Source organism: Bubalus kerabau, chromosome 13 (assembly GCF_029407905.1).
Source record: "Bubalus kerabau isolate K-KA32 ecotype Philippines breed swamp buffalo chromosome 13, PCC_UOA_SB_1v2, whole genome shotgun sequence".
Lineage (NCBI taxonomy): Eukaryota > Metazoa > Chordata > Mammalia > Artiodactyla > Bovidae > Bubalus > Bubalus kerabau.
This window is the reverse complement of record NC_073636.1, coordinates 53906658-53933518: the sequence shown is the minus strand read 5'-3', so window position 1 is coordinate 53933518 and position 26861 is coordinate 53906658. Positions and strand designations below refer to the sequence as shown.

At 44.5% G+C, this 26861-nt stretch overlaps 3 protein-coding genes across 3 annotated transcripts in view; all 3 read right to left on the bottom strand.

Moving 5' to 3' along the window:
• LOC129625193 (signal-regulatory protein beta-1-like) overlaps positions 1–12423 on the bottom strand; it is a 25484-nt gene extending 13061 nt beyond the window's left edge. Inside the window, 3 exon segments of the mRNA XM_055543310.1 lie at positions 556–912; positions 8028–8384; positions 12387–12423. Of these exon segments, the coding sequence (XP_055399285.1) occupies positions 556–912; positions 8028–8384; positions 12387–12423 (751 nt within the window).
• LOC129625192 (tyrosine-protein phosphatase non-receptor type substrate 1-like) lies at positions 12338–24460 on the bottom strand. The gene is made up of 3 exons (XM_055543309.1): positions 24424–24460; positions 20065–20421; positions 12338–12932 (listed from the first exon to the last, which is right to left on the bottom strand). Exons 1-3 carry the CDS (start codon positions 24458–24460, stop codon positions 12505–12507), a joined length of 822 nt encoding a protein of 273 aa, XP_055399284.1. The 3' UTR covers positions 12338–12504.
• LOC129625704 (tyrosine-protein phosphatase non-receptor type substrate 1-like) overlaps positions 24375–26861 on the bottom strand; it is a 27320-nt gene continuing 24833 nt past the window's right edge. Inside the window, exon 3 of the mRNA XM_055544387.1 lies at positions 24375–24969. Within this exon, the coding sequence (XP_055400362.1) occupies positions 24542–24969 (428 nt within the window). The 3' untranslated portion in view covers positions 24375–24541. The remainder of the gene's footprint in view (positions 24970–26861) is intronic.

Below are 26861 nucleotides of genomic sequence, written 5' to 3'. Positions count from 1 at the left end.
TATGTTATACATAATATATATATATGTATACAAAAGCTTTTCTACTACACTTGATAAAGGTTTGAGAAATGAACATCAACAAAAAGAAGAGATGGACAAACTGGAAAACATAAACTAAATGAAATGGGAGCACTGAATATGAAATAGAAAAAGGGAAACAGACTAGATAAAAGTGCTGAATAAAGAGAAGACAGCCACACTGAGGGTGCACTCTCCAGAGATAAGACGTGAGGCCTGGCCTGTCAAGGAGCAAGTCACTCAGACTTTCATTTCCCTTATCCCTGGAATCAAAGGACTGAATATGATGGAAAAGTCAAGGACTGTGGAACCAGGTAGACGGGGGATCCAGACTTCTCCCACATTTACCAGCTGTGGGGCCTGGAGCACATAGCACAACCGTCATGGCCTCAAATACTCTGATTTGTAGAAGGGAGTAAAATCAGATCATGTCCAGATCACTGTTGCACCGGATTCCTTTTTTTGCTCAAAGAGTGAAGGGCATTCTTGTTGACTTGTCAGAGACCAGGGGATGAAGGACACCCAGGCCATACTCACCGCTCACAGTGAGATGAGTGCCTGGTCCAGACTTAAACTCCACTTCACCACGTTCTCCTTTCCGGAACTTCACACAGTAGTAGACACCAGTGTCTGCCTGGGTGATGTTACTGATATGGATGGAAAAGTCCATGTTGTTTCTCTTTGTGACATCTCCAACAATTGTTACTCTGGGAGAGGGGGCTTCTTTTTGACTGTAGATGAACTCCCGACCTGGTCCAGTTCCCCTGAACCACTTGATGGGCCCCACGGGGCTCAGGGAAGTCACGGTGCAGTGCAGAGTGGCCGTCTCTCCTGCTGCAACTGACACTGACCTCTCAGGCTGAATCACCTGCAGCTCCCTGTCACCTGCTGCTCCTGGAGGAAGACACAAAGCAGTTATTTATTCATCCTCATGTGATCCTGTACGTTTTCTCACATGTTTATCAACAATCAAGAACAGCTTTCATTGTCTGAGTGCACCATGAATGGGCCTTAAACTCAGCACACTGCATGTGCATTGCGTGTAGCTTGCACAATGAGCCTGTAATGTAAGACACTAATACAAGAGAGGACCTGAGTCATGGAGGTCAGTGATGTGGCAGAGACTGGGACTGAGTACTTGAGCCCTCTCTGGAAGTGTCATAATCGACCCAATATTCCTGGGTGTTCACTGTGTCCTCAGGGAGTACTGCATTCTGTCCTTTGCATTAGGTGGGACCAAGTGACCTCTTATTTGGGCTCCAAAATCACTGTGGATGGTGATTGTGGCCACGAAATTAAAAGACACTTGCTCCTTGAAAGGAAAGTTATGACCAACCTAGAGAGCATATTTAGAAGCAGAGACACTACTTTGCCAACAAAGGTCCATCTAGTTAAGGCTATGGTTTTTCCAGTGGTCAGGTATGGATGTGAGAGTTGGACTATAAAGAAAGCTGAGTGCCGAAGAATTGATGCTCTTGAACTGTGGTGTTGGAGAAGACTCTTGAGAGTCCCTTGGACTGCAAGGAGATCCAACCAGTCCATCCTAAAGGAGATCAGTCCTGGGTGTTCATTGGAGGGACTGATGTTGAAGCTGAAACTCCAATACTTTGGCCACCTGACGTGGAGAGCTGACTCATTTGAAAAGACCCTGATGCTGGGAAGATTGAGGGCAGGAGGAGAAGGGGACAACAGAGGATGAGATGATTGGATGGCATCACTGACACAATGGACATGGGTTTGGGTAGACTCCGGGAGTTGGTGATAGACAGGGAGGCCTGGTGTGCTGCAGTTCATGGGGTCGCAAAGAGTCGGACACGACTGAGCAACTGAACTGAACTGAACATGACCTCTTAGATCACTGAGTTATGAGGAGAAGTGATGCATGTATTTTGTATGTTATTCATTAAGCTGCAAATACCTTTATAGACCAACTTCACTCCTCCCCAGGGATCCACATACTCATGATGCAATTTGCTCCAACAACCTGTATACTTGAGTGACAGTGATATTCAGATATTCACAACGAACATTTAGTTTATGAAGAAAGTAAAACATTGTTTCAACTCCTGGGATTTTTTCCAAAGGCACAATGACACAGTTATATTATAACTTGTCACAATGACATATGTTATATTAGTTACCTAAGGAAGCTCTAATAAATTAACAAAAATTTAGTGACTTAATGATAGTTTTATTATCTTATAATTCTGGATGTGAAAGGACCAAAAGCAGTGTTACTGGACTAAAATCAAGGAGTCAACTGGGCTACATTTCTCTAGAGGCTCTTATCACTGCCTCTGCAAATTTTTGACACTGTCTACATTCTTCTCAAGGTTTCTATCTTCTTATGACTCCAGTTGTGCTTCCATTGTCACCTGTATTCTAACTTTGGATTTCCTGCCTCTTCTTATAAGATTATATTGGGCTCCCATTTATAAGCAAGGATATTCTCCCATAGCAAGAGCCTTAATCACTTTTGCAAATTGTTTTTTCCATGTAAAGTAAAACATTCACTAGTGAGTGTTAGGACATGGATCTCTTTGGGGGGCTACATTTTGTTTACTTGATCTAGAACTTGCTTTAATCGAAGTGTATTGGTTTACAATGCTGCATTAATTTTGCAGCACAAAATGTGACTCAGTTATACATATACATTTGAAATATATTCTTTTCTGTTATTGTTTATCCCAGGATACTGAATGTAGTTCTGTGTGCTGTACAGTAGGACCTTGTTCTTTATCCTTTCTATATATAATAGCTTTAGTTCAGTTCAGTTCAGTCGCTCAGTCGTGTCCGACTCTTTGCTACCCCATGAATCGAAGCACGGCAGGCCTCCCTGTCCATCACCAACTCCCTGAGTTCACTCAGACTCACGTCCATCAAATAGCTTACCTAACCCCTACCCCATTTACCTTGACAACTGCAACTCTGTTCTCTATGTCCTTGAGTCTGTTTCTGTTTCATAGGTAGGTACATTTGTCTCTCTCTCTCTTTTTCTTTTTTTAGGCCACACCGTGTACCTTGAGGTTCTTTGGTCCCCTGCTGCTGCTAAGTCACTTCAGTCGTGTCCGACTCTGTGTGACCCCATAGACATCAGCCCACCAGGCTCTCCTGCCCCTGGGATTCTCCAGACAAGAACACTGGAGTGGGTTGCCATTTCCTTCTCCAATGCATGAAAGTGAAAAAGTGAAAGTGAAGTCGCTCAGTCGTGTCCGACTCTTAGCAACCCCATGGACTGCAGCCCACCAGGCTCCTCCATCCATGGGATTTTCCAGGCAAGAGTGCTGGAGTGGGGTGCCATTGCCTTCTCCACTTTGGTCCCCTACCAGGAATCAATCCCAGGCCCCTGCAATGGAATTATGAAATCCTAACCATTGACCATCAGGCAATTCCCTGAGTCATTTTTTGGATTCCACATACAAGTGATATCATATGGTATTTATCTTTCCTGTTCTGACTTACTTCACTTAGTATGATAATCACTAGTTTATCTATGCTGTAGCAAATAGCATTATTTCTTCATTTTTTACAGCTGAGTAGTATTCCGTTGTGTGGAGAAGGAAATGGCAACCCACTCCAGTATTCTTGCCTGGAGAATCCCAGGGATGGAGGAGCCTGGTGGGCTGCCGTCTGTGGGGTTGCACAGAGTCGGACATGACTAAAGCGACTTCAGCAGCAGCAGCAGTATTCCATTGTATATATGTTCCACATCTTTTCATTCATTCATCTATTGATGGACAGGTACTTTGTTTCCTTGTCTTAGCCATTGTGAATAGTACTGCTATGAACATAAGGATGTATGTATCTTTTTGGAGAAAAAGATATATGCCCTGGGGTTGGATTTCTGGATCATATGATAATTTTAGTTTTATGAGGAACTTCCATAATATTTTCCATAGCAGTCACATCAGTTTACATTCACACCAATAGTATAGGCAGGCTCCCCTTTTCTCCAATCCTCGCTAGCGTTTGTTATTTGTACAACTTAAAAAATACATATTTATTTTAAATGGAGGATAATTGCTTTACAATATTGTGATGGTTTTGCTATACATCAATATGAGTCGTACAAATTTTAATGATGGCCATTCTGACCAGTGTGAAGTGGTGCCTCATTGGAGTTTTAATTTGCATTTCTCTAATAATTAGTAATGTTGAGCATCTTTTCATGTGCCTCAGTCATTTGTATTTCTTCTTTGGAAAAACGTCTACTTAGGTCTTCTGTCCATTTTTCAATTGGGTTGTTTGCTTTTTGTTATTTTTGAGTTGTATGAGCTGTTGTATATTTTGGAAATAAAGCCCTTGTCAGCTGCATCATTTAAAAATATTTTCTCTCTTTCTGTAGATTGTCTTTTCATTTTGTTTATGGTTTATGGAGGTCCTCTGTCTTTGGCACATCAGAGCCCACATTAATGGAACATGTATCACATGCCCGGCTCTGCTCTAAGCTCTTGACATGCGTCCCTTACTCAGTCCCTGCAGCTGTTCTGTGAGGGCGGGGCCATCACTGAAGGATGAGGACATTGAGCACCAACTTGGGAGGGACTCGTCAGAGGTCCCAGAGTTGGAATAGGAGCCCAGGCAGGGGCTCGGCTCAGGCTCCCCACTACTGTGCACTGAGCTCAGGGACACCCTAACCCACTCCATCCAGGGCTTCTTAGCCCTCTCCAGGCATCACAGACTCCTGAGAGGTAGTGTGATTACCACCATTTCACAGATGGGGAACTGAGGACTAGAGGCTCTGTGAGGACCACACGGCCTGGAAGGTCAGCACCATTGCTCCCTGAGGGGCTGCCCTGTCACCAGGTCATGTGCCCTCAGTACATTCTGCAAACATTACAGGTGAGGAATGGGGACACAGGGAATTGGGTCACAGCCTTGAAATAATACCCCAGTTTGGGTGTCTCTACCCCGTGCTGGTGATTTAGACAGAGCACCTCAAATACTTCCAACTCTCCTGAAAGGAGACAGTGATGATCACTATTTTACAGAAGAGAAAAGTGAGGCTGAAAGAAATGAAGGGACTACATCTTCACCCTTCCCTTCACTACGTCCCCAAATTTCCTGTCAGCTCCAAGCTTTCATTTCCATCAGCAGAACAAGCACCCACCTTCAGAACCCCCCACAACAACCACCACTTTCCCCTTTTCTCTCAGATTCTTGACTTCAGGTGACTACAGGGAGGCGTGGCCTCTGAGGGCCCAGGCATAGAGACTCTGAAGCCACAAGGGAAGACACAAGCTCCTGACACCTGAGTCTAGAACAGGAACTCTTGCTCACATGGGGATCCCACCACCCTCTAGGGAACACCTCCCCCTCCTCATCCTCAGGCTGCAGAGCCAGGAATGGGCGTGCCTGGTGCTGTTGGGATTGCAGTGGACCCTCTGGGCTCTGTCCACACTAACCTTCCCAGACCTGCTCCATAGGAGCCTAGCGAAGGGGCAACATCACAACAACGGAGGAAATCTCCTGATGCTGCTAAGTGTGCTGAGTGCTGCCATTTAGAAGAGGTTCCGCCCATCCCATCAAGAGACACTGCAGTATCTGTCTGGTCCAGGTTGTAAAGCTAAACTTACCTCCCACAGTGGACTTCTCTTTAGTGCCACTGCTGAAGAACAGAACAATACAAGGATTTCAGAGGACAGAGCTGGAGATTTCCCCCACACTGTGCAGAGAGCAGGGCTGTGAGTCAAAGTGTCTGGGGTTCAATCCTGGCTCCCTTACATGCTCACTAAACAAGTCCCCTCTCTGAGCATCAGTGTCCTCATCCGACACCCTTCTTTCTGAACACTGGTTATAAGGAGTAAATGTCACGAGAAAGGTTCAGTATCTGACAAGCTGATGCTCTCTGGCCCCCTCGCCTCCCTCCTTTCTCATCCAGGGAATCATCTGGGCAGGCAGCCTGGAGAAGAGGATGATCCACCTTCCGGGAAGCCGCAGATCTGAGTGGTGGTGGAACCACTTACTACTTGTGACCGAGGTTGAGCAAGGGACCCACCATCTAGGAAGTTAAGTAATAGCTGCGAATCAGGAAAAAACCACCTTCCCTGCTGATGTCTGAAGGTTGAGGAGGCTCAGTTGCTACCTTGACTAAGAGGGAAATTTAGCAATATCCACTCAAAGTATCATACACATATCCTCAGTCACCTACAATGGACACTTGCTTTCTATCTGCACAAGGGTTAAACTATCAGCCACTGTAGCTGCTGACCTTCAACACCTCCTGAAAGAAGATCAGAAAGGAGGCACTCTGTGATCTGGAGAAACCTGTCAGGCCTTCAGATACTTAGACATTTTCTAGAGATGATTTTAGGAGCCCAGTTCTTGCATCTCCTCATATCTAGAAAAGCATCAAAATCTTTCATGGTGACATCTGTTCCTTGTGACTAGCATAAACCTTCCGCAAAAGACGTGTGCTTGATTGCATGTACTCCCTTCACCAAAAGCACATATATATTGGCCCCGCCCCCCAACTTTTTGGAGCAATCTCTCAGAGCTATCTGAAATGCTGTCTCCCAGGCTATAGTCCTCATTTTGCTCCAAATAAAACTAAACCCAGAACTCTCACATTGTACATTTTTTTTCAGTCGACAGCTGCAACCTAGCAAAGCCACTTCCAGTGGTTACCTCCCCTTTGAGGAGAGTGACAGACAGAAAGATTATCGACCTCAGCACTGTTTCAGTAGCCCAAGGTTAGGAACAACTTAGTGTCCATCAACAGGAAACTGTAGATGAATGATGCTGAGAGTTAGGTAGCTGTTGGAAAACAGGGCAGCTCTAGGTGCTCATATGGAATGAGGGATTTGGAGTCATGCGGCTGAAAGTAAGGAGTGGTTTCCAGTCACATCAGGCTCAGGGTCTGAATGTGAGGGGCCTTCAGAAACTTTGGGAAAACCATGAAAAGAGCTTATTCCATGATTAATTCAAGGAATTTTTATTCTTCAAATCCTATGTGCCAGGTTCTTCCATGAATTGAGTTCCAGTGCCAGTGCAGGAAGAAGACTGGCTTTGAAATAGATTGGGTTCTGGAAGGATCCCCTCACTGACCATGTGACTGTGGTCAGGGCCCCTATACCTCTTGCTCTCAGGCCCCCATGTGTACGTGGGAGGTTGGGAGGATGGTGTCTAAAGGTCCTTCCCCTGCTGACAGCCCAGGATTCAGGAATTAGAAAGAGGATCCAGAGTTTTGGTCAGAACACTCTAAATGATCACCGTTGCTACCTCAGTGGGGCTGCTCCTAAGTCACCCACATGAACCTCTTCCCTGGGGAGGGACATTCTGAGATGACCCAGCTCTGCTGGGAGCCTTCAGTGACTGTGTGAGTCAATCCCTGAATCACAGGAGAGTCTTCTTAACAGATTCCCAGGAAACACCCAACCTCTAGGCATCTCCTCCAAGCAGGGCCATCAGAGTCAGCACTGAGCCTGTGCTATAGGAAGTTCTTCTCAGTGTGATGCTTCTGAAGAGGAAATAGATAACATTTTCACTCCTTGCCCTAGATGAATCTCTCTTCTTTCAGAGGAAAGAGAACATAAGCTTCATGGAATAAGAGCCCTTTTCTGCTTTGTTCACTTCTGCTTCCACAGCATCTGGACCAGGCCCTGGCTCACAGTAGGTGTTCAGTATGTGTGAATAAAGAGAAAACTCAGCCACATTGAGGTGAGCATTCTATGGAGGCAGGAATGAGGTCTGGACAGTTGATGGAGCAAGGGACTCAGACATTCATCTCTTTTATCCCTGGAACCAAAGGGCTGAATGGAGTGAAAAAGACAAGGGTTGTGGAGCCAGGCAGACTGGGGACTCAGAATTTTCTCGCTTTTACCAGCCGTGGGGCCTTGAACAAATAGGCCTCAACTCCCCTGATCTATAGAAGGGAATGAAATCTGATTATGACCCAGATCATGACATAAGCACCCACTGCTGTACATGATTGTGTTTTTCGATTCAAAGGGTGGAAGGCATTCTTGTTGACATGTTATCGGAATACAGGGGACAAAGGCTGTACTCACCACTCACAGTGAGATGAGTGCCTGGTCCAGACTTAAACTCTACGTCACCACGTTCTCCTTTCCGGAACTTCACACAGTAGTAGACACCAGTGTCTGCTGGGGTGATGTTACTGATGCGGATGGAAAAGTCTAAGTTGTTTCTCTTTGTGGAATCTGCAACACTTGTTACTCTGGGGAAAGAGGCTTCTTTTGAACTGTAGATTGACTCCCGACCTGGTCCAGTTCCCCTGAACCACCTGATGGGCCCCACGGGGCTCAGGGAAGTCATGGTGCAGTGCAGAGTGGCCGTCTCTCCTGCTGCAACTGACACTGACCTCTCAGGCTGAATCACCTGCAGTTCCCCCTCACCTGCCGCTCCTGGAGGAAAACACAAAGTAGTTATTTATTCATCCTTATTCAAAACATGTTTTCTCACATGTTTATCAACGATCAACAACAGCTTTCATTGTCTGAATGATCCATGAATGGGCCTTAAACTCAGCACACGGCATGTGCATTGCATGTAGCTTGCACAATGAGCCTATAATGTAAGACACTAATACAAGAGAGGACCTGAGTCATGGAGGTCAGTGATGTGGCAGCCTTCATTGACTTTGTATTCCATGATCCAGCCTTGAACTCAGCCTTTTGCATGTATGTTGCATGTACATTGCATGTACCCTGCACAATGAGCCTGTTACATGAGATCCTTATACAAGGGAGGAACCGAGGCACAGAGAGGTCAGTGATGTGGCAGAGACTGGATTTGGGCATTAAGCCCTCTCTGGAAGTGTCGTGCTCTACCAAATACTTCTGGCTGTTCACTGTGTGTCCTCAGGGAGTGATGCGTTTCTATCCTTTGCATTAGGTGAGACCACATGACCTCTTAGATCACTGAGTTGTAAGGAGAAGTGATGAATGTATTTGGCACGGTTTTCATTTAACTGTAAAAACCTTTATGAACCAATGTCCCCCTTCCCCAGAAATACACATTCTCATGTCGGACTTAGCTCCAACGACCTGGATACTTGAGTGAGAGTGATATGCAGAGCTCCCAACACACAGTGAACATGAAGTTTAAGAAGAAAGTAAAACATTGATCCAAGTGCTTGGAATTTTTTTTCCAATGACATGGTCATGTTATATTAGTTACCTAAGGCTCTGAGAGAAATTATCAAATATTTAGTGGTTTAAAATGACAGTCTCATTATACTGCTGGATGTCAAAGTACCAAAAATTATATTATTGGACTAAAATCAAGGAGTCAGCTGGGAAATATTTCTCCTGGAGGTGGTGATCATTGCCTGTCCAAATTCTTGAGACTATCTACACTCCTTTTCTCATGGTTTCCATCTTCTTATGACTCCAGTCTTGCTTCCAATGTCACTTGTGCTTCTCTAACTTTGGCTTTCCTGCCTCCTTTTTATAAGGGTATATTGGTCCACAATGATAATCTAGGTTATTCTCCCCATCAGTTCAGTTCAGTTCAGGCGCTCAGTCGTGTCCCACTCTGTGACCCCATGAATCGCAGCACGCCAGGCCTCCCTGTCCATCACCAACTCCCGAAGTTTACTCAGACTCACGTCCATCGAGTCAGTGATGCCATCCAGCTCCTTTAGCTATTCACAAATCAGATCCCCTCTCTGAGCCTCAGGGTCCTCATCTGTAAAAATGGTAAACAGACAACCTTTCCTTCTGAGCACTGTTTATAATGAGTAAATGCCTAAGGAGGATTCACCATCTGACAGGCTGTTCCTCCCCTCCCCTCCCTCCTTTCTCAACCAGGGAATCATCTGGGCAGGTGGCCTAGGGAAGACAGCCCTAGGAGTCACCAGATCTGAAGAGATGGTGGAGCCACTTATTAGCTGTATTGAGACTGAGCAGGGGACCCACCATCTGGGAAGTTTAGTAATATCTGAGAAATCAGGAAAAAATGCTTTCCCTGCTGACATCTAGATGTTTGGGGACATTATTTGTTACCAAGACTAGGGGGAAAAGTAGGCAATATCATTACACAACTTAAAATCCACATACTGTCTGAACTAGCAATGCCACTTCCAGTGGGTATTTCCCCTCTGAGCAGAGTGACGCTTGGAAAGCTCATCCACCTTAGCACTGTTTCAGTAGCCCAAGGTTGGGAACAACTTAGTCTCCATCAACAGGAGATTGGGAGATGAATGATGCTGTCTCCATATGCTGAGTGTTAAGTAGCTGTCGAAAACCAGGGCAGCTCTAGGTGCTGATGTGGAATGAGGGATTTGGGATCATGCGGGTGAAAGTAGGGAGAGTTTTCCAGTCACCTCAGGCTCAGGCTCTGAATGTGAGGGACCTTCTGGACCTTTGGGAAAGCAATGAAAGGAGCCTGTTCCATGGTTAATTCAAGGAGATTTTGGGTGGTGGTGGTTTACTCACTAAGTCGTGTCCGACTCTTGCGACTCGATGGACTATAGACTGCTGGACTTCTCTGTCCATGGTTTCTCCAGGCAAGAATACTGGAGTGGGTTGCCATTTCCTTCTCCAGGGGATCTTCCCGACCCAGGAATGGAATCTGGGTCTCCTGCATTGCAGGCAGCTTCTTTATCGACTGAGCTCTGAGGGAAGCCCAAGGAGTTTTTATTCTGCAAGTTCTATGTGCCTGGCCCTTCCAGAAAACTAGTTCCAATGCCAGTGAAGGAAGGAGCCTTGCCTGGAGTCAGATTGAGTTCCTTTTTTTTTTGTTAATGGAAAAGAAAAAATATATATAAATATAGTGAGACATATTAACATTTATCTGAGAATATTTTATCAAATGCAGAAAAAATAAGAATAGGAATATCTTGATGTTATTAATAATTTAAATATAATTGAATTATATTTAATTAGCTTATATTACTCTTATCCTACATAATATATTTAAAATTTTGTATCTCATATGTTGTTGTTAGATGTCCATAGAACATTTAAAAAAACTGGCAAAAAGATAAACATTACTAAATGTCAAAAAGTAGAATTATTTTGTGTGTGTGTGATTCAGTTATACATATATACCTATGTTATTTTTGAAATTATTTTCCATTATAAGTTATTACAAGATATTGACTATAGTTCCCTGTTCTATATAGTGAACTTCTTATTGCATATCTATATTTTTAAACTAGATATCTAGCATTCTATTAATACTAAGTCAAAGAAGTAGAATCAAAATATCATAAATTTTTTAGTTAGGTAAAAATTCATAAGTTTTCTCAAATATGTATGTTATACATAATTTATATATATGTATACAAAAGCTTTTCTACTACACTTGATAAAGATTTGAGAAACGAACATCAACAAAAAGAAGAGATGGACAAACTGGAAAACATAAACTAAATGAAATGGGAGCACTGACTATGAAATAGAAAAAGGGAAACAGACTAGATAAAAGTCACAGATCCTCATATATTCCAGTTGTTTTTAAACATGCCTGCTCATTAGAAACATACTGGAACTCTGGCCAAAAAAAAAAAAAAAAATCAATACCCTGATATTTGTATTTGTATTTGTATTCTGCAACTTCTATGCACTAGGCTCTTCCGTTAAACAAGTTCCAATACTGGTGCAGGAAGGAGATTGGCCTTGAATCAGATTGGGTTCTTGATGGGTCCTTTCACTGACCATGTGACTGTGGTCTGGGCCCCCGTCACCTCTTGGCCTCAGGGCCCCATCTGTATGTACATAGGAGGTTGGGAGGATGATGCCTAAGGCCCACCCTGTGCTGAGAGTCAAGGATTCAGGGCCTTTGTCAGAAAAATCTAAATGAGCACCTTTGCTGCCTCAGTGGCACTGCTCCTAAGTCACCCACATGGAGAACTGCTTCCCTGAGGAGGGACATTCTGAGATGAACCAGCTCTGCTGGGAGCCTTTAGTGACTGTGTGACTCAATCCCTGAATGACAGAAGGAAACACCCAACCTCTTGGCATTGTCTCCAAGCAGGGCCATAAGAATAAACACTAAAACTGTATCTCTTAGAATTTCTTCCCAGTTTAGGAAATTCTGAATAGGAAATAAAGAATAACACATCTCCCCTCCCTGCCCTGGATGGACTTCTCCTCTTTGGGAGGAAGAGGACATAAGCTTCACGGGAGAAGAGCCCTCGCCTGCTTTGTTCACTGCTGCTTCCACAGCATCCAGGGCAGGGCCTGGCACATAGTAGGTGCTCAGTAAGTGCTGAATAAAGAGAAGACAGCCACACTGAGGGTGCACTCTCCAGAGATAAGAAGTGAGGCCTGGCCTGTCAAGGAGCAAGTCACTCAGACTTTCATTTCCCTTATCCCTGGAATCAAAGGACTGAATGTGATGGAAAAGACAAGGACTGTGGAACCAGGTAGACGGGGGATCCAGACTTCTCCCACATTTACCAGCTGTGGGGCCTGGAGCACATAGCACAACCGTCATGGCCTCAAATACTCTGATTTGTAGAAGGGAGTAAAATCAGATCATGTCCAGATCACTGTTGCACCGGATTCCTTTTTTTGCTCAAAGAGTGAAGGGCATTCTTGTTGACTTGTCAGAGACCAGGGGATGAAGGACACCCAGGCCATACTCACCGCTCACAGTGAGATGAGTGCCTGGTCCAGACTTAAACTCCACGTCACCACGTTCTCCTTTCCGGAACTTCACACAGTAGTAGACACCAGTGTCTGCCTGGGTGATGTTACTGATATGGATGGAAAAGTCCAGGTTGTTTCTCTTTGTGACATCTCCAACAATTGTTACTCTGGGAGAGGGGGCTTCTTTTTGACTGTAGATGAACTCCCGACCTGGTCCAGTTCCCCTGAACCACTTGATGGGCCCCACGGGGCTCAGGGAAGTCACGGTGCAGTGCAGAGTGGCCGTCTCTCCTGCTGCAACTGACACTGACCTCTCAGGCTGAATCACCTGCAGCTCCCTGTCACCTGCTGCTCCTGGAGGAAGACACAAAGCAGTTATTTATTCATCCTCATGTGATCCTGTACGTTTTCTCACATGTTTATCAACAATCAAGAACAGCTTTCATTGTCTGAGTGCACCATGAATGGGCCTTAAACTCAGCACACTGCATGTGCATTGCGTGTAGCTTGCACAATGAGCCTGTAATGTAAGACACTAATACAAGAGAGGACCTGAGTCATGGAGGTCAGTGATGTGGCAGAGACTGGGACTGAGTACTTGAGCCCTCTCTGGAAGTGTCATAATCGACCCAATATTCCTGGGTGTTCACTGTGTCCTCAGGGAGTACTGCATTCTGTCCTTTGCATTAGGTGGGACCAAGTGACCTCTTATTTGGGCTCCAAAATCACTGTGGATGGTGATTGTGGCCACGAAATTAAAAGACACTTGCTCCTTGAAAGGAAAGTTATGACCAACCTAGAGAGCATATTTAGAAGCAGAGACACTACTTTGCCAACAAAGGTCCATCTAGTTAAGGCTATGGTTTTTCCAGTGGTCAGGTATGGATGTGAGAGTTGGACTATAAAGAAAGCTGAGTGCCGAAGAATTGATGCTCTTGAACTGTGGTGTTGGAGAAGACTCTTGAGAGTCCCTTGGACTGCAAGGAGATCCAACCAGTCCATCCTAAAGGAGATCAGTCCTGGGTGTTCATTGGAGGGACTGATGTTGAAGCTGAAACTCCAATACTTTGGCCACCTGATGTGGAGAGCTGACTCATTTGAAAAGACCCTGATTCTGGGAAAGATTGCGGGCAGGAGGAGAAGGGGACAACAGAGGATGAGATGGTTGGATGGCATCACTGGCACAATGGACATGGGTTTGGGTGGACTCCGGTAGTTGGTGATGGACAGGGAGGCCTGGCGTGCTGTGGTTCATGGGGTCACAAAGAGTCTGACACGACTGAGCGACTGAACTGAAGTGATCTGAACATGACCTCTTAGATCACTGAGTTATGAGGAGAAGTGATGCATGTATTTTGTATGTTATTCATTACGCTGCAAATACCTTTATGGACCAACTTCACTCCTCCCCAGGGATCCACATACTCATGATGCAATTTGCTCCAACAACCTGTATACTTGAATGACAGTGATATTCAGAGATTTTAGCACACAATGAACATTAGTTTATGAAGAAAGTAAAACATTGTTTCAACTCCTGGGATTTTTTCCAAAGGCACAATGACACAGTTATATTATAACTTGTCACAATGACATATGTTATATTAGTTACCTAAGGAAGCTCTAATAAATTAACAGAAATTTAGTGACTTAATGATAGTTTTATTATCTTATAATTCTGGATGTGAAAGGACCAAAAGCAGTGTTACTGGACTAAAATCAAGGAGTCAACTGGGCTACATTTCTCTAGAGGCTCTTATCACTGCCTCTGCAAATTTTTGACACTGTCTACATTCTTCTCAAGGTTTCTATCTTCTTATGACTCCAGTTGTGCTTCCATTGTCACCTGTATTCTAACTTTGGATTTCCTGCCTCTTCTTATAAGATTATATTGGGCTCCCATTTATAAGCAAGGATATTCTCCCATAGCAAGAGCCTTAATCACTTTTGCAAATTGTTTTTTCCATGTAAAGTAAAACATTCACTAGTGAGTGTTAGGACATGGATCTCTTTGGGGGGCTACATTTTGTTTACTTGATCTAGAACTTGCTTTAATCGAAGTGTATTGGTTTACAATGCTGCATTAATTTTGCAGCACAAAATGTGACTCAGTTATACATATACATTTGAAATACATTCTTTTCTGTTATTGTTTATCCCAGGATACTGAATATAGTTCTGTGTGCTGTACAGTAGGACCTTGTTCTTTATCCTTTCTATATATAATAGCTTTAGTTCAGTTCAGTTCAGTCGCTCAGTCGTGTCCGACTCTTTGCTACCCCATGAATCGCAGCACGGCAGGCCTCCCTGTCCATCACCAACTCCCGGAGTTCACTCAGACTCACGTCCATCAAATAGCTTACCTAACCCCTACCCCATTTACCTTGACAACTGCAACTCTGTTCTCTATGTCCTTGAGTCTGTTTCTGTTTCATAGGTAGGTACATTTGCCTCTCTCTCTCTTTTTCTTTTTTTAGGCCACACCGTGTACCTTGAGGTTCTTTGGTCCCCTGCTGCTGCTAAGTCACTTCAGTCGTGTCCGACTCTGTGTGACCCCATAGACATCAGCCCACCAGGCTCTCCTGCCCCTGGGATTCTCCAGACAAGAACACTGGAGTGGGTTGCCATTTCCTTCTCCAATGCATGAAAGTGAAAAAGTGAAAGTGAAGTCGCTCAGTCGTGTCCGACTCTTAGCAACCCCATGGACTGCAGCCCACCAGGCTCCTCCATCCATGGGATTTTCCAGGCAAGAGTGCTGGAGTGGGGTGCCATTGCCTTCTCCACTTTGGTCCCCTACCAGGAATCAATCCCAGGCCCCTGCAATGGAATTATGAAATCCTAACCATTGACCATCAGGCAATTCCCTGAGTCATTTTTTGGATTCCACATACAAGTGATATCATATGGTATTTATCTTTCTTGTTCTGATTACTTCACTTAGTATGATAATCACTAGTTTATCTATGCTGTAGCAAATGGCATTATTTCTTCATTTTTTACAGCTGAGTAGTATTCCGTTGTGTGGAGAAGGAAATGGCAACCCACTCCAGTATTCTTGCCTGGAGAATCCCAGGGATGGAGGAGCCTGGTGGGCTGCCGTCTGTGGGGTTGCACAGAGTCGGACATGACTGAAGTGACTTAAGCAGCAGCAGCAGCAGTATTCCATTGTATATATGTTCCACATATTTTCATTCATTCATCTATTGATGGACATGTACTTTGTTTCCTTGTCTTAGCCATTGTGAATAGTACCGCTATGAACATAAGGATGTATGTATCTTTTTGGAGAAAAAGATATATGCCCTGGGGTTGGATTTCTGGATCATATGATAATTTTAGTTTTATGGGGAACTTCCATAATATTTTCCATAGCGGTCACATCAGTTTACCTTCACACCAATAGTATAGGCAGGCTCCCCTTTTCTCCACATCTTCACTAGCATTTGTTATTTGTACAACTTAAAAAATACATATTTATTTTAAATGGAGGATAATTGCTTTACAATATTGTGATGGTTTTGCTATACATCAATATGAGTCGTACAGATTTTAATGATGGCCATTCTGACCAGTGTGAAGTGGTGCCTCATTGGAGTTTTAATTTGCATTTCTCTAATAATTAGTAATGTTGAGCATCTTTTCATGTGCCTCAGTCATTTGTATTTCTTCTTTGGAAAAATGTCTACTTAGGTCTTCTGCCCATTTTTCAATTGGGTTGTTTGCTTTTTGTTATTTTTGAGTTGTATGAGCTGTTGTATATTTTGGAAATAAAGCCCTTGTCAGCTGCATCATTTAAAAATATTTTCTCTCTTTCTGTAGATTGTCTTTTCATTTTGTTTATGGTTTATGGAGGTCCTCTGTCTTTGGCACATCAGAGCCCACATTAATGGAACATGTATCACATGCCCGGCTCTGCTCTAAGCTCTCGACATGCGTCCCTTACTCAGTGCCTGCAGCTGTTCTGTGAGGGTGGGGCCATCACTGAAGGACGAGGACATTGAGCGCCAACTTGGGAGGGACTCGTCAGAGGTCCCAGAGTTGGAATAGGAGCCCAGGCAGGGGCTCGGCTCAGGCTCCCCACTACTGTGCACTGAGCTCAGGGACACCCTAACCCACTCCATCCAGGGCTTCTTAGCCCTCTCCAGGCATCACAGACTCCTGAGAGGTAGTGTGATTACCACCATTTCACAGATGGGGAACTGAGGACTAGAGGCTCTGTGAGGACCACACGGCCTGGAAGGTCAGCACCATTGCTCCCTGAGGGGCTGCCCTGTCACCAGGTCATGTGCCCTCAGTACATTCTGCAAACATTACAGGTGAGGAATGGGGACACAGGGAATTGGGTCACAGCCTTGAAATAATACCCCAGTTTGGGTGTCTCTACTCCGTGCCGGTGATTTAGACAGAGCACCTCAAATACTTCCAACTCTCCTGAAAGGAGACAGTGATGATCACTATTTTACAGAAGAGAAAAGTGAGGCTGAAAGAAATGAAGGGACTACGTCTTCACCCTTCCCTTCACTACGTCCCTAAATTTCCTGTCAGCTCCAAGCTTTCATTTCCATCAGCAGAACAAGCACCCACCTTCAGAACCCCCCACAACAACCACCACTTTCCCCTTTTCTCTCAGATTCTTGACTTCAGGTGACTACAGGGAGGCGTGGCCTCTGAGGGCCCAGGCATAGAGACTCTGAAGCCACAAGGGAAGACACAAGCTCCTGACACCTGAGTCTAGAGTAGGAACTCTTGCTCACACGGGGATCCCACCACCCTCTAGGGAACACCTCCCCCTCCTCATCCTCAGGCTGCAGAGCCAGGAATGGGCATGCCCGGTGCTGTTGGGATTGCAGTGGACCCTCTGGGCTCTGTCCACACTAACCTTCCCAGACCTGCTCCATAGGAGCCTAGGGAAGGGAAACATCACAACAACGGAGGAAATCTCCTGATGCTGCTAAGTGTGCTGAGTGCTGCCATTTAGAAGAGGTTCCGCCCATCCCATCAAGAGACACTGCAGTATCTGTCTGGTCCAGGTTGTAAAGCTAAACTTACCTCCCACAGTGGACTTCTCTTTAGTGCCACTGCTGAAGAACAGAACAATACAAGGATTTCAGAGGACAGAGCTGGAGATTTCCCCCACACTGTGCAGAGAGCAGGGCTGTGAGTCAAAGTGTCTGGGGTTCAATCCTGGCTCCCTTACATGCTCACTAAACAAGTCCCCTCTCTGAGCATCAGTGTCCTCATCCGACACCCTTCTTTCTGAACACTGGTTGTAAGGAGTAAATGTCACGAGAAAGGTTCAGTATCTGACAAGCTGATGCTCTCTGGCCCCCTCGCCTCCCTCCTTTCTCATCCAGGGAATCATCTGGGCAGGCAGCCTGGAGAAGAGGATGATCCACCTTCCGGGAAGCCGCAGATCTGAGTGGCGGTGGAACCACTTACTACTTGTGACCGAGGTTGAGCAAGGGACCCACCATCTAGGAAGTTAAGTAATAGCTGCGAATCAGGAAAAAACCACCTTCCCTGCTGATGTCTGAAGGTTGAGGAGGCTCAGTTGCTACCTTGACTAAGAGGGAAATTTAGCAATATCCACTCAAAGTATCATACACATATCCTCAGTCACCTACAATGGACACTTGCTTTCTATCTGTACAAGGGTTAAACTATCAGCCACTGTAGCTGCTGACCTTCAACACCTCCTGAAAGAAGATCAGAAAGGAGGCACTCTGTGATCTGGAGAAACCTGTCAGAACAGGCCTTCAGATACTTAGACATTTTCTGGAGATGATTTTAGGAGCCCAGTTCTTGCATCTCCTCATGTCTAGAAAAGCATCAAAATCTTTCATGGTGACATCTGTTCCTTGTGACTAGCACAAACCTTCCGCAAAAGATGTGTGCTTGATTGCATGTACTCCCTTCACCAAAAGCACATATATATTGGCCCCGCCCCCCAACTTTTTGGAGCAATCTCTCAGAGCTATCTGAAATGCTGTCTCCCAGGCTATAGTCCTCATTTTGCTCCAAATAAAACTAAACCCAGAACTCTCACATTGTACATTTTTTTTCAGTCGACAGCGCAACCTAGCAAAGCCACTTCCAGTGGTTACCTCCCCTTTGAGGAGAGTGACAGACAGAAAGATTATCGACCTCAGCACTGTTTCAGTAGCCCAAGGTTAGGAACAACTTAGTGTCCATCAACAGGAAACTGTAGATGAATGATACTGAGAGTTAGGTAGCTGTTGGAAAACAGGGCAGCTCTAGGTGCTCATATGGAATGAGGGATTTGGAGTCATGCGGCTGAAAGTAAGGAGTGGTTTCCAGTCACATCAGGCTCAGGGTCTGAATGTGAGGGGCCTTCAGAAACTTTGGGAAAACCATGAAAAGAGCTTATTCCATGATTAATTCAAGGAATTTTTATTCTTCAAATCCTATGTGCCAGGTTCTTCCATGAATTGAGTTCCAGTGCCAGTGCAGGAAGAAGACTGGCTTTGAAATAGATTGGGTTCTGGAAGGATCCCCTCACTGACCATGTGACTGTGGTCAGGGCCCCTATACCTCTTGCTCTCAGGCCCCCATGTGTACGTGGGAGGTTGGGAGGATGGTGTCTAAAGGTCCTTCCCCTGCTGACAGCCCAGGATTCAGGAATTAGAAAGAGGATCCAGAGTTTTGGTCAGAACACTCTAAATGATCACCGTTGCTACCTCAGTGGGGCTGCTCCTAAGTCACCCACATGAACCTCTTCCCTGGGGAGGGACATTCTGAGATGACCCAGCTCTGCTGGGAGCCTTCAGTGACTGTGTGAGTCAATCCCTGAATCACAGGAGAGTCTTCTTAACAGATTCCCAGGAAACACCCAACCTCTAGGCATCTCCTCCAAGCAGGGCCATCAGAGTCAGCACTGAGCCTGTGCTATAGGAAGTTCTTCTCAGTGTGATGCTTCTGAAGAGGAAATAGATAACATTTTCACTCCTTGCCCTAGATGAATCTCTCTTCTTTCAGAGGAAAGAGAACATAAGCTTCATGGAATAAGAGCCCTTTTCTGCTTTGTTCACTTCTGCTTCCACAGCATCTGGACCAGGCCCTGGCTCACAGTAGGTGTTCAGTATGTGTGAATAAAGAGAAAACTCAGCCACATTGAGGTGAGCATTCTATGGAGGCAGGAATGAGGTCTGGACAGTTGATGGAGCAAGGGACTCAGACATTCATCTCTTTTATCCCTGGAACCAAAGGGCTGAATGGAGTGAAAAAGACAAGGGTTGTGGAGCCAGGCAGACTGGGGACTCAGAATTTTCTCGCTTTTACCAGCCGTGGGGCCTTGAACAAATAGGCCTCAACTCCCCTGATCTATAGAAGGGAATGAAATCTGATTATGACCCAGATCATGACATAAGCACCCACTGCTGTACATGATTGTGTTTTTCGATTCAAAGGGTGGAAGGCATTCTTGTTGACATGTTATCGGAATACAGGGGACAAAGGCTGTACTCACCACTCACAGTGAGATGAGTGCCTGGTCCAGACTTAAACTCTACGTCACCACGTTCTCCTTTCCGGAACTTCACACAGTAGTAGACACCAGTGTCTGCTGGGGTGATGTTACTGATGCGGATGGAAAAGTCTAAGTTGTTTCTCTTTGTGGAATCTGCAACACTTGTTACTCTGGGGAAAGAGGCTTCTTTTGAACTGTAGATTGACTCCCGACCTGGTCCAGTTCCCCTGAACCACCTGATGGGCCCCACGGGGCTCAGGGAAGTCATGGTGCAGTGCAGAGTGGCCGTCTCTCCTGCTGCAACTGACACTGACCTCTCAGGCTGAATCACCTGCAGTTCCCCCTCACCTGCCGCTCCTGGAGGAAAACACAAAGTAGTTATTTATTCATCCTTATTCAAAACATGTTTTCTCACATGTTTATCAACGATCAACAACAGCTTTCATTGTCTGAATGATCCATGAATGGGCCTTAAACTCAGCACACGGCATGTGCATTGCATGTAGCTTGCACAATGAGCCTATAATGTAAGACACTAATACAAGAGAGGACCTGAGTCATGGAGGTCAGTGATGTGGCAGCCTTCATTGACTTTGTATTCCATGATCCAGCCTTGAACTCAGCCTTTTGCATGTATGTTGCATGTACATTGCATGTACCCTGCACAATGAGCCTGTTACATGAGATCCTTATACAAGGGAGGAACCGAGGCACAGAGAGGTCAGTGATGTGGCAGAGACTGGATTTGGGCATTAAGCCCTCTCTGGAAGTGTCGTGCTCTACCAAATACTTCTGGCTGTTCACTGTGTGTCCTCAGGGAGTGATGCGTTTCTATCCTTTGCATTAGGTGAGACCACATGACCTCTTAGATCACTGAGTTGTAAGGAGAAGTGATGAATGTATTTGGCACGGTTTTCATTTAACTGTAAAAACCTTTATGAACCAATGTCCCCCTTCCCCAGAAATACACATTCTCATGTCGGACTTAGCTCCAACGACCTGGATACTTGAGTGAGAGTGATATGCAGAGCTCCCAACACACAGTGAACATGAAGTTTAAGAAGAAAGTAAAACATTGATCCAAGTGCTTGGAATTTTTTTTCCAATGACATGGTCATGTTATATTAGTTACCTAAGGCTCTGAGAGAAATTATCAAATATTTAGTGGTTTAAAATGACAGTCTCATTATACTGCTGGATGTCAAAGTACCAAAAATTATATTATTGGACTAAAATCAAGGAGTCAGCTGGGAAATATTTCTCCTGGAGGTGGTGATCATTGCCTGTCCAAATTCTTGAGACTATCTACACTCCTTTTCTCATGGTTTCCATCTTCTTATGACTCCAGTCTTGCTTCCAATGTCACTTGTGCTTCTCTAACTTTGGCTTTCCTGCCTCCTTTTTATAAGGGTATATTGGTCCACAATGATAATCTAGGTTATTCTCCCCATCAGTTCAGTTCAGTTCAGGCGCTCAGTCGTGTCCCACTCTGTGACCCCATGAATCGCAGCACGCCAGGCCTCCCTGTCCATCACCAACTCCCGAAGTTTACTCAGACTCACGTCCATCGAGTCAGTGATGCCATCCAGCTCCTTTAGCTATTCACAAATCAGATCCCCTCTCTGAGCCTCAGGGTCCTCATCTGTAAAAATGGTAAACAGACAACCTTTCCTTCTGAGCACTGTTTATAATGAGTAAATGCCTAAGGAGGATTCACCATCTGACAGGCTGTTCCTCCCCTCCCCTCCCTCCTTTCTCAACCAGGGAATCATCTGGGCAGGTGGCCTAGGGAAGACAGCCCTAGGAGTCACCAGATCTGAAGAGATGGTGGAGCCACTTATTAGCTGTATTGAGACTGAGCAGGGGACCCACCATCTGGGAAGTTTAGTAATATCTGAGAAATCAGGAAAAAATGCTTTCCCTGCTGACATCTAGATGTTTGGGGACATTATTTGTTACCAAGACTAGGGGGAAAAGTAGGCAATATCATTACACAACTTAAAATCCACATACTGTCTGAACTAGCAATGCCACTTCCAGTGGGTATTTCCCCTCTGAGCAGAGTGACGCTTGGAAAGCTCATCCACCTTAGCACTGTTTCAGTAGCCCAAGGTTGGGAACAACTTAGTCTCCATCAACAGGAGATTGGGAGATGAATGATGCTGTCTCCATATGCTGAGTGTTAAGTAGCTGTCGAAAACCAGGGCAGCTCTAGGTGCTGATGTGGAATGAGGGATTTGGGATCATGCGGGTGAAAGTAGGGAGAGTTTTCCAGTCACCTCAGGCTCAGGCTCTGAATGTGAGGGACCTTCTGGACCTTTGGGAAAGCAATGAAAGGAGCCTGTTCCATGGTTAATTCAAGGAGATTTTGGGTGGTGGTGGTTTACTCACTAAGTCGTGTCCGACTCTTGCGACTCGATGGACTATAGACTGCTGGACTTCTCTGTCCATGGTTTCTCCAGGCAAGAATACTGGAGTGGGTTGCCATTTCCTTCTCCAGGGGATCTTCCCGACCCAGGAATGGAATCTGGGTCTCCTGCATTGCAGGCAGCTTCTTTATCGACTGAGCTCTGAGGGAAGCCCAAGGAGTTTTTATTCTGCAAGTTCTATGTGCCTGGCCCTTCCAGAAAACTAGTTCCAATGCCAGTGAAGGAAGGAGCCTTGCCTGGAGTCAGATTGAGTTCCTTTTTTTTTTGTTAATGGAAAAGAAAAAATATATATAAATATAGTGAGACATATTAACATTTATCTGAGAATATTTTATCAAATGCAGAAAAAATAAGAATAGGAATATCTTGATGTTATTAATAATTTAAATATAATTGAATTATATTTAATTAGCTTATATTACTCTTATCCTACATAATATATTTAAAATTTTGTATCTCATATGTTGTTGTTAGATGTCCATAGAACATTTAAAAAAACTGGCAAAAAGATAAACATTACTAAATGTCAAAAAGTAGAATTATTTTGTGTGTGTGTGATTCAGTTATACATATATACCTATGTTATTTTTGAAATTATTTTCCATTATAAGTTATTACAAGATATTGACTATAGTTCCCTGTTCTATATAGTGAACTTCTTATTGCATATCTATATTTTTAAACTAGATATCTAGCATTCTATTAATACTAAGTCAAAGAAGTAGAATCAAAATATCATAAATTTTTTAGTTAGGTAAAAATTCATAAGTTTTCTCAAATATGTATGTTATACATAATTTATATATATGTATACAAAAGCTTTTCTACTACACTTGATAAAGATTTGAGAAACGAACATCAACAAAAAGAAGAGATGGACAAACTGGAAAACATAAACTAAATGAAATGGGAGCACTGACTATGAAATAGAAAAAGGGAAACAGACTAGATAAAAGTCACAGATCCTCATATATTCCAGTTGTTTTTAAACATGCCTGTTCATTAGAAACATACTGGAACTCTGGCCAAAAAAAAAAAAAAAAATCAATACCCTGATATTTGTATTTGTATTTGTATTCTGCAACTTCTATGCACTAGGCTCTTCCGTTAAACAAGTTCCAATACTGGTGCAGGAAGGAGATTGGCCTTGAATCAGATTGGGTTCTTGATGGGTCCTTTCACTGACCATGTGACTGTGGTCTGGGCCCCCGTCACCTCTTGGCCTCAGGGCCCCATCTGTATGTACATAGGAGGTTGGGAGGATGATGCCTAAGGCCCACCCTGTGCTGAGAGTCAAGGATTCAGGGCCTTTGTCAGAAAAATCTAAATGAGCACCTTTGCTGCCTCAGTGGCACTGCTCCTAAGTCACCCACATGGAGAACTGCTTCCCTGAGGAGGGACATTCTGAGATGAACCAGCTCTGCTGGGAGCCTTTAGTGACTGTGTGACTCAATCCCTGAATGACAGAAGGAAACACCCAACCTCTTGGCATTGTCTCCAAGCAGGGCCATAAGAATAAACACTAAAACTGTATCTCTTAGAATTTCTTCCCAGTTTAGGAAATTCTGAATAGGAAATAAAGAATAACACATCTCCCCTCCCTGCCCTGGATGGACTTCTCCTCTTTGGGAGGAAGAGGACATAAGCTTCACGGGAGAAGAGCCCTCGCCTGCTTTGTTCACTGCTGCTTCCACAGCATCCAGGGCAGGGCCTGGCACATAGTAGGTGCTCAGTAAGTGCTGAATAAAGAGAAGACAGCCACACTGAGGGTGCACTCTCCAGAGATAAGAAGTGAGGCCTGGCCTGTCAAGGAGCAAGTCACTCAGACTTTCATTTCCCTTATCCCTGGAATCAAAGGACTGAATGTGATGGAAAAGACAAGGACTGTGGAACCAGGTAGACGGGGGATCCAGACTTCTCCCACATTTACCAGCTGTGGGGCCTGGAGCACATAGCACAACCGTCATGGCCTCAAATACTCTGATTTGTAGAAGGGAGTAAAATCAGATCATGTCCAGATCACTGTTGCACCGGATTCCTTTTTTTGCTCAAAGAGTGAAGGGCATTCTTGTTGACTTGTCAGAGACCAGGGGATGAAGGACACCCAGGCCATACTCACCGCTCACAGTGAGATGAGTGCCTGGTCCAGACTTAAACTCCACGTCACCACGTTCTCCTTTCCGGAACTTCACACAGTAGTAGACACCAGTGTCTGCCTGGGTGATGTTACTGATATGGATGGAAAAGTCCAGGTTGTTTCTCTTTGTGACATCTCCAACAATTGTTACTCTGGGAGAGGGGGCTTCTTTTTGACTGTAGATGAACTCCCGACCTGGTCCAGTTCCCCTGAACCACTTGATGGGCCCCACGGGGCTCAGGGAAGTCACGGTGCAGTGCAGAGTGGCCGTCTCTCCTGCTGCAACTGACACTGACCTCTCAGGCTGAATCACCTGCAGCTCCCTGTCACCTGCTGCTCCTGGAGGAAGACACAAAGCAGTTATTTATTCATCCTCATGTGATCCTGTACGTTTTCTCACATGTTTATCAACAATCAAGAACAGCTTTCATTGTCTGAGTGCACCATGAATGGGCCTTAAACTCAGCACACTGCATGTGCATTGCGTGTAGCTTGCACAATGAGCCTGTAATGTAAGACACTAATACAAGAGAGGACCTGAGTCATGGAGGTCAGTGATGTGGCAGAGACTGGGACTGAGTACTTGAGCCCTCTCTGGAAGTGTCATAATCGACCCAATATTCCTGGGTGTTCACTGTGTCCTCAGGGAGTACTGCATTCTGTCCTTTGCATTAGGTGGGACCAAGTGACCTCTTATTTGGGCTCCAAAATCACTGTGGATGGTGATTGTGGCCACGAAATTAAAAGACACTTGCTCCTTGAAAGGAAAGTTATGACCAACCTAGAGAGCATATTTAGAAGCAGAGACACTACTTTGCCAACAAAGGTCCATCTAGTTAAGGCTATGGTTTTTCCAGTGGTCAGGTATGGATGTGAGAGTTGGACTATAAAGAAAGCTGAGTGCCGAAGAATTGATGCTCTTGAACTGTGGTGTTGGAGAAGACTCTTGAGAGTCCCTTGGACTGCAAGGAGATCCAACCAGTCCATCCTAAAGGAGATCAGTCCTGGGTGTTCATTGGAGGGACTGATGTTGAAGCTGAAACTCCAATACTTTGGCCACCTGATGTGGAGAGCTGACTCATTTGAAAAGACCCTGATTCTGGGAAAGATTGCGGGCAGGAGGAGAAGGGGACAACAGAGGATGAGATGGTTGGATGGCATCACTGGCACAATGGACATGGGTTTGGGTGGACTCCGGTAGTTGGTGATGGACAGGGAGGCCTGGCGTGCTGTGGTTCATGGGGTCACAAAGAGTCTGACACGACTGAGCGACTGAACTGAAGTGATCTGAACATGACCTCTTAGATCACTGAGTTATGAGGAGAAGTGATGCATGTATTTTGTATGTTATTCATTACGCTGCAAATACCTTTATGGACCAACTTCACTCCTCCCCAGGGATCCACATACTCATGATGCAATTTGCTCCAACAACCTGTATACTTGAATGACAGTGATATTCAGAGATTTTAGCACACAATGAACATTAGTTTATGAAGAAAGTAAAACATTGTTTCAACTCCTGGGATTTTTTCCAAAGGCACAATGACACAGTTATATTATAACTTGTCACAATGACATATGTTATATTAGTTACCTAAGGAAGCTCTAATAAATTAACAGAAATTTAGTGACTTAATGATAGTTTTATTATCTTATAATTCTGGATGTGAAAGGACCAAAAGCAGTGTTACTGGACTAAAATCAAGGAGTCAACTGGGCTACATTTCTCTAGAGGCTCTTATCACTGCCTCTGCAAATTTTTGACACTGTCTACATTCTTCTCAAGGTTTCTATCTTCTTATGACTCCAGTTGTGCTTCCATTGTCACCTGTATTCTAACTTTGGATTTCCTGCCTCTTCTTATAAGATTATATTGGGCTCCCATTTATAAGCAAGGATATTCTCCCATAGCAAGAGCCTTAATCACTTTTGCAAATTGTTTTTTCCATGTAAAGTAAAACATTCACTAGTGAGTGTTAGGACATGGATCTCTTTGGGGGGCTACATTTTGTTTACTTGATCTAGAACTTGCTTTAATCGAAGTGTATTGGTTTACAATGCTGCATTAATTTTGCAGCACAAAATGTGACTCAGTTATACATATACATTTGAAATACATTCTTTTCTGTTATTGTTTATCCCAGGATACTGAATATAGTTCTGTGTGCTGTACAGTAGGACCTTGTTCTTTATCCTTTCTATATATAATAGCTTTAGTTCAGTTCAGT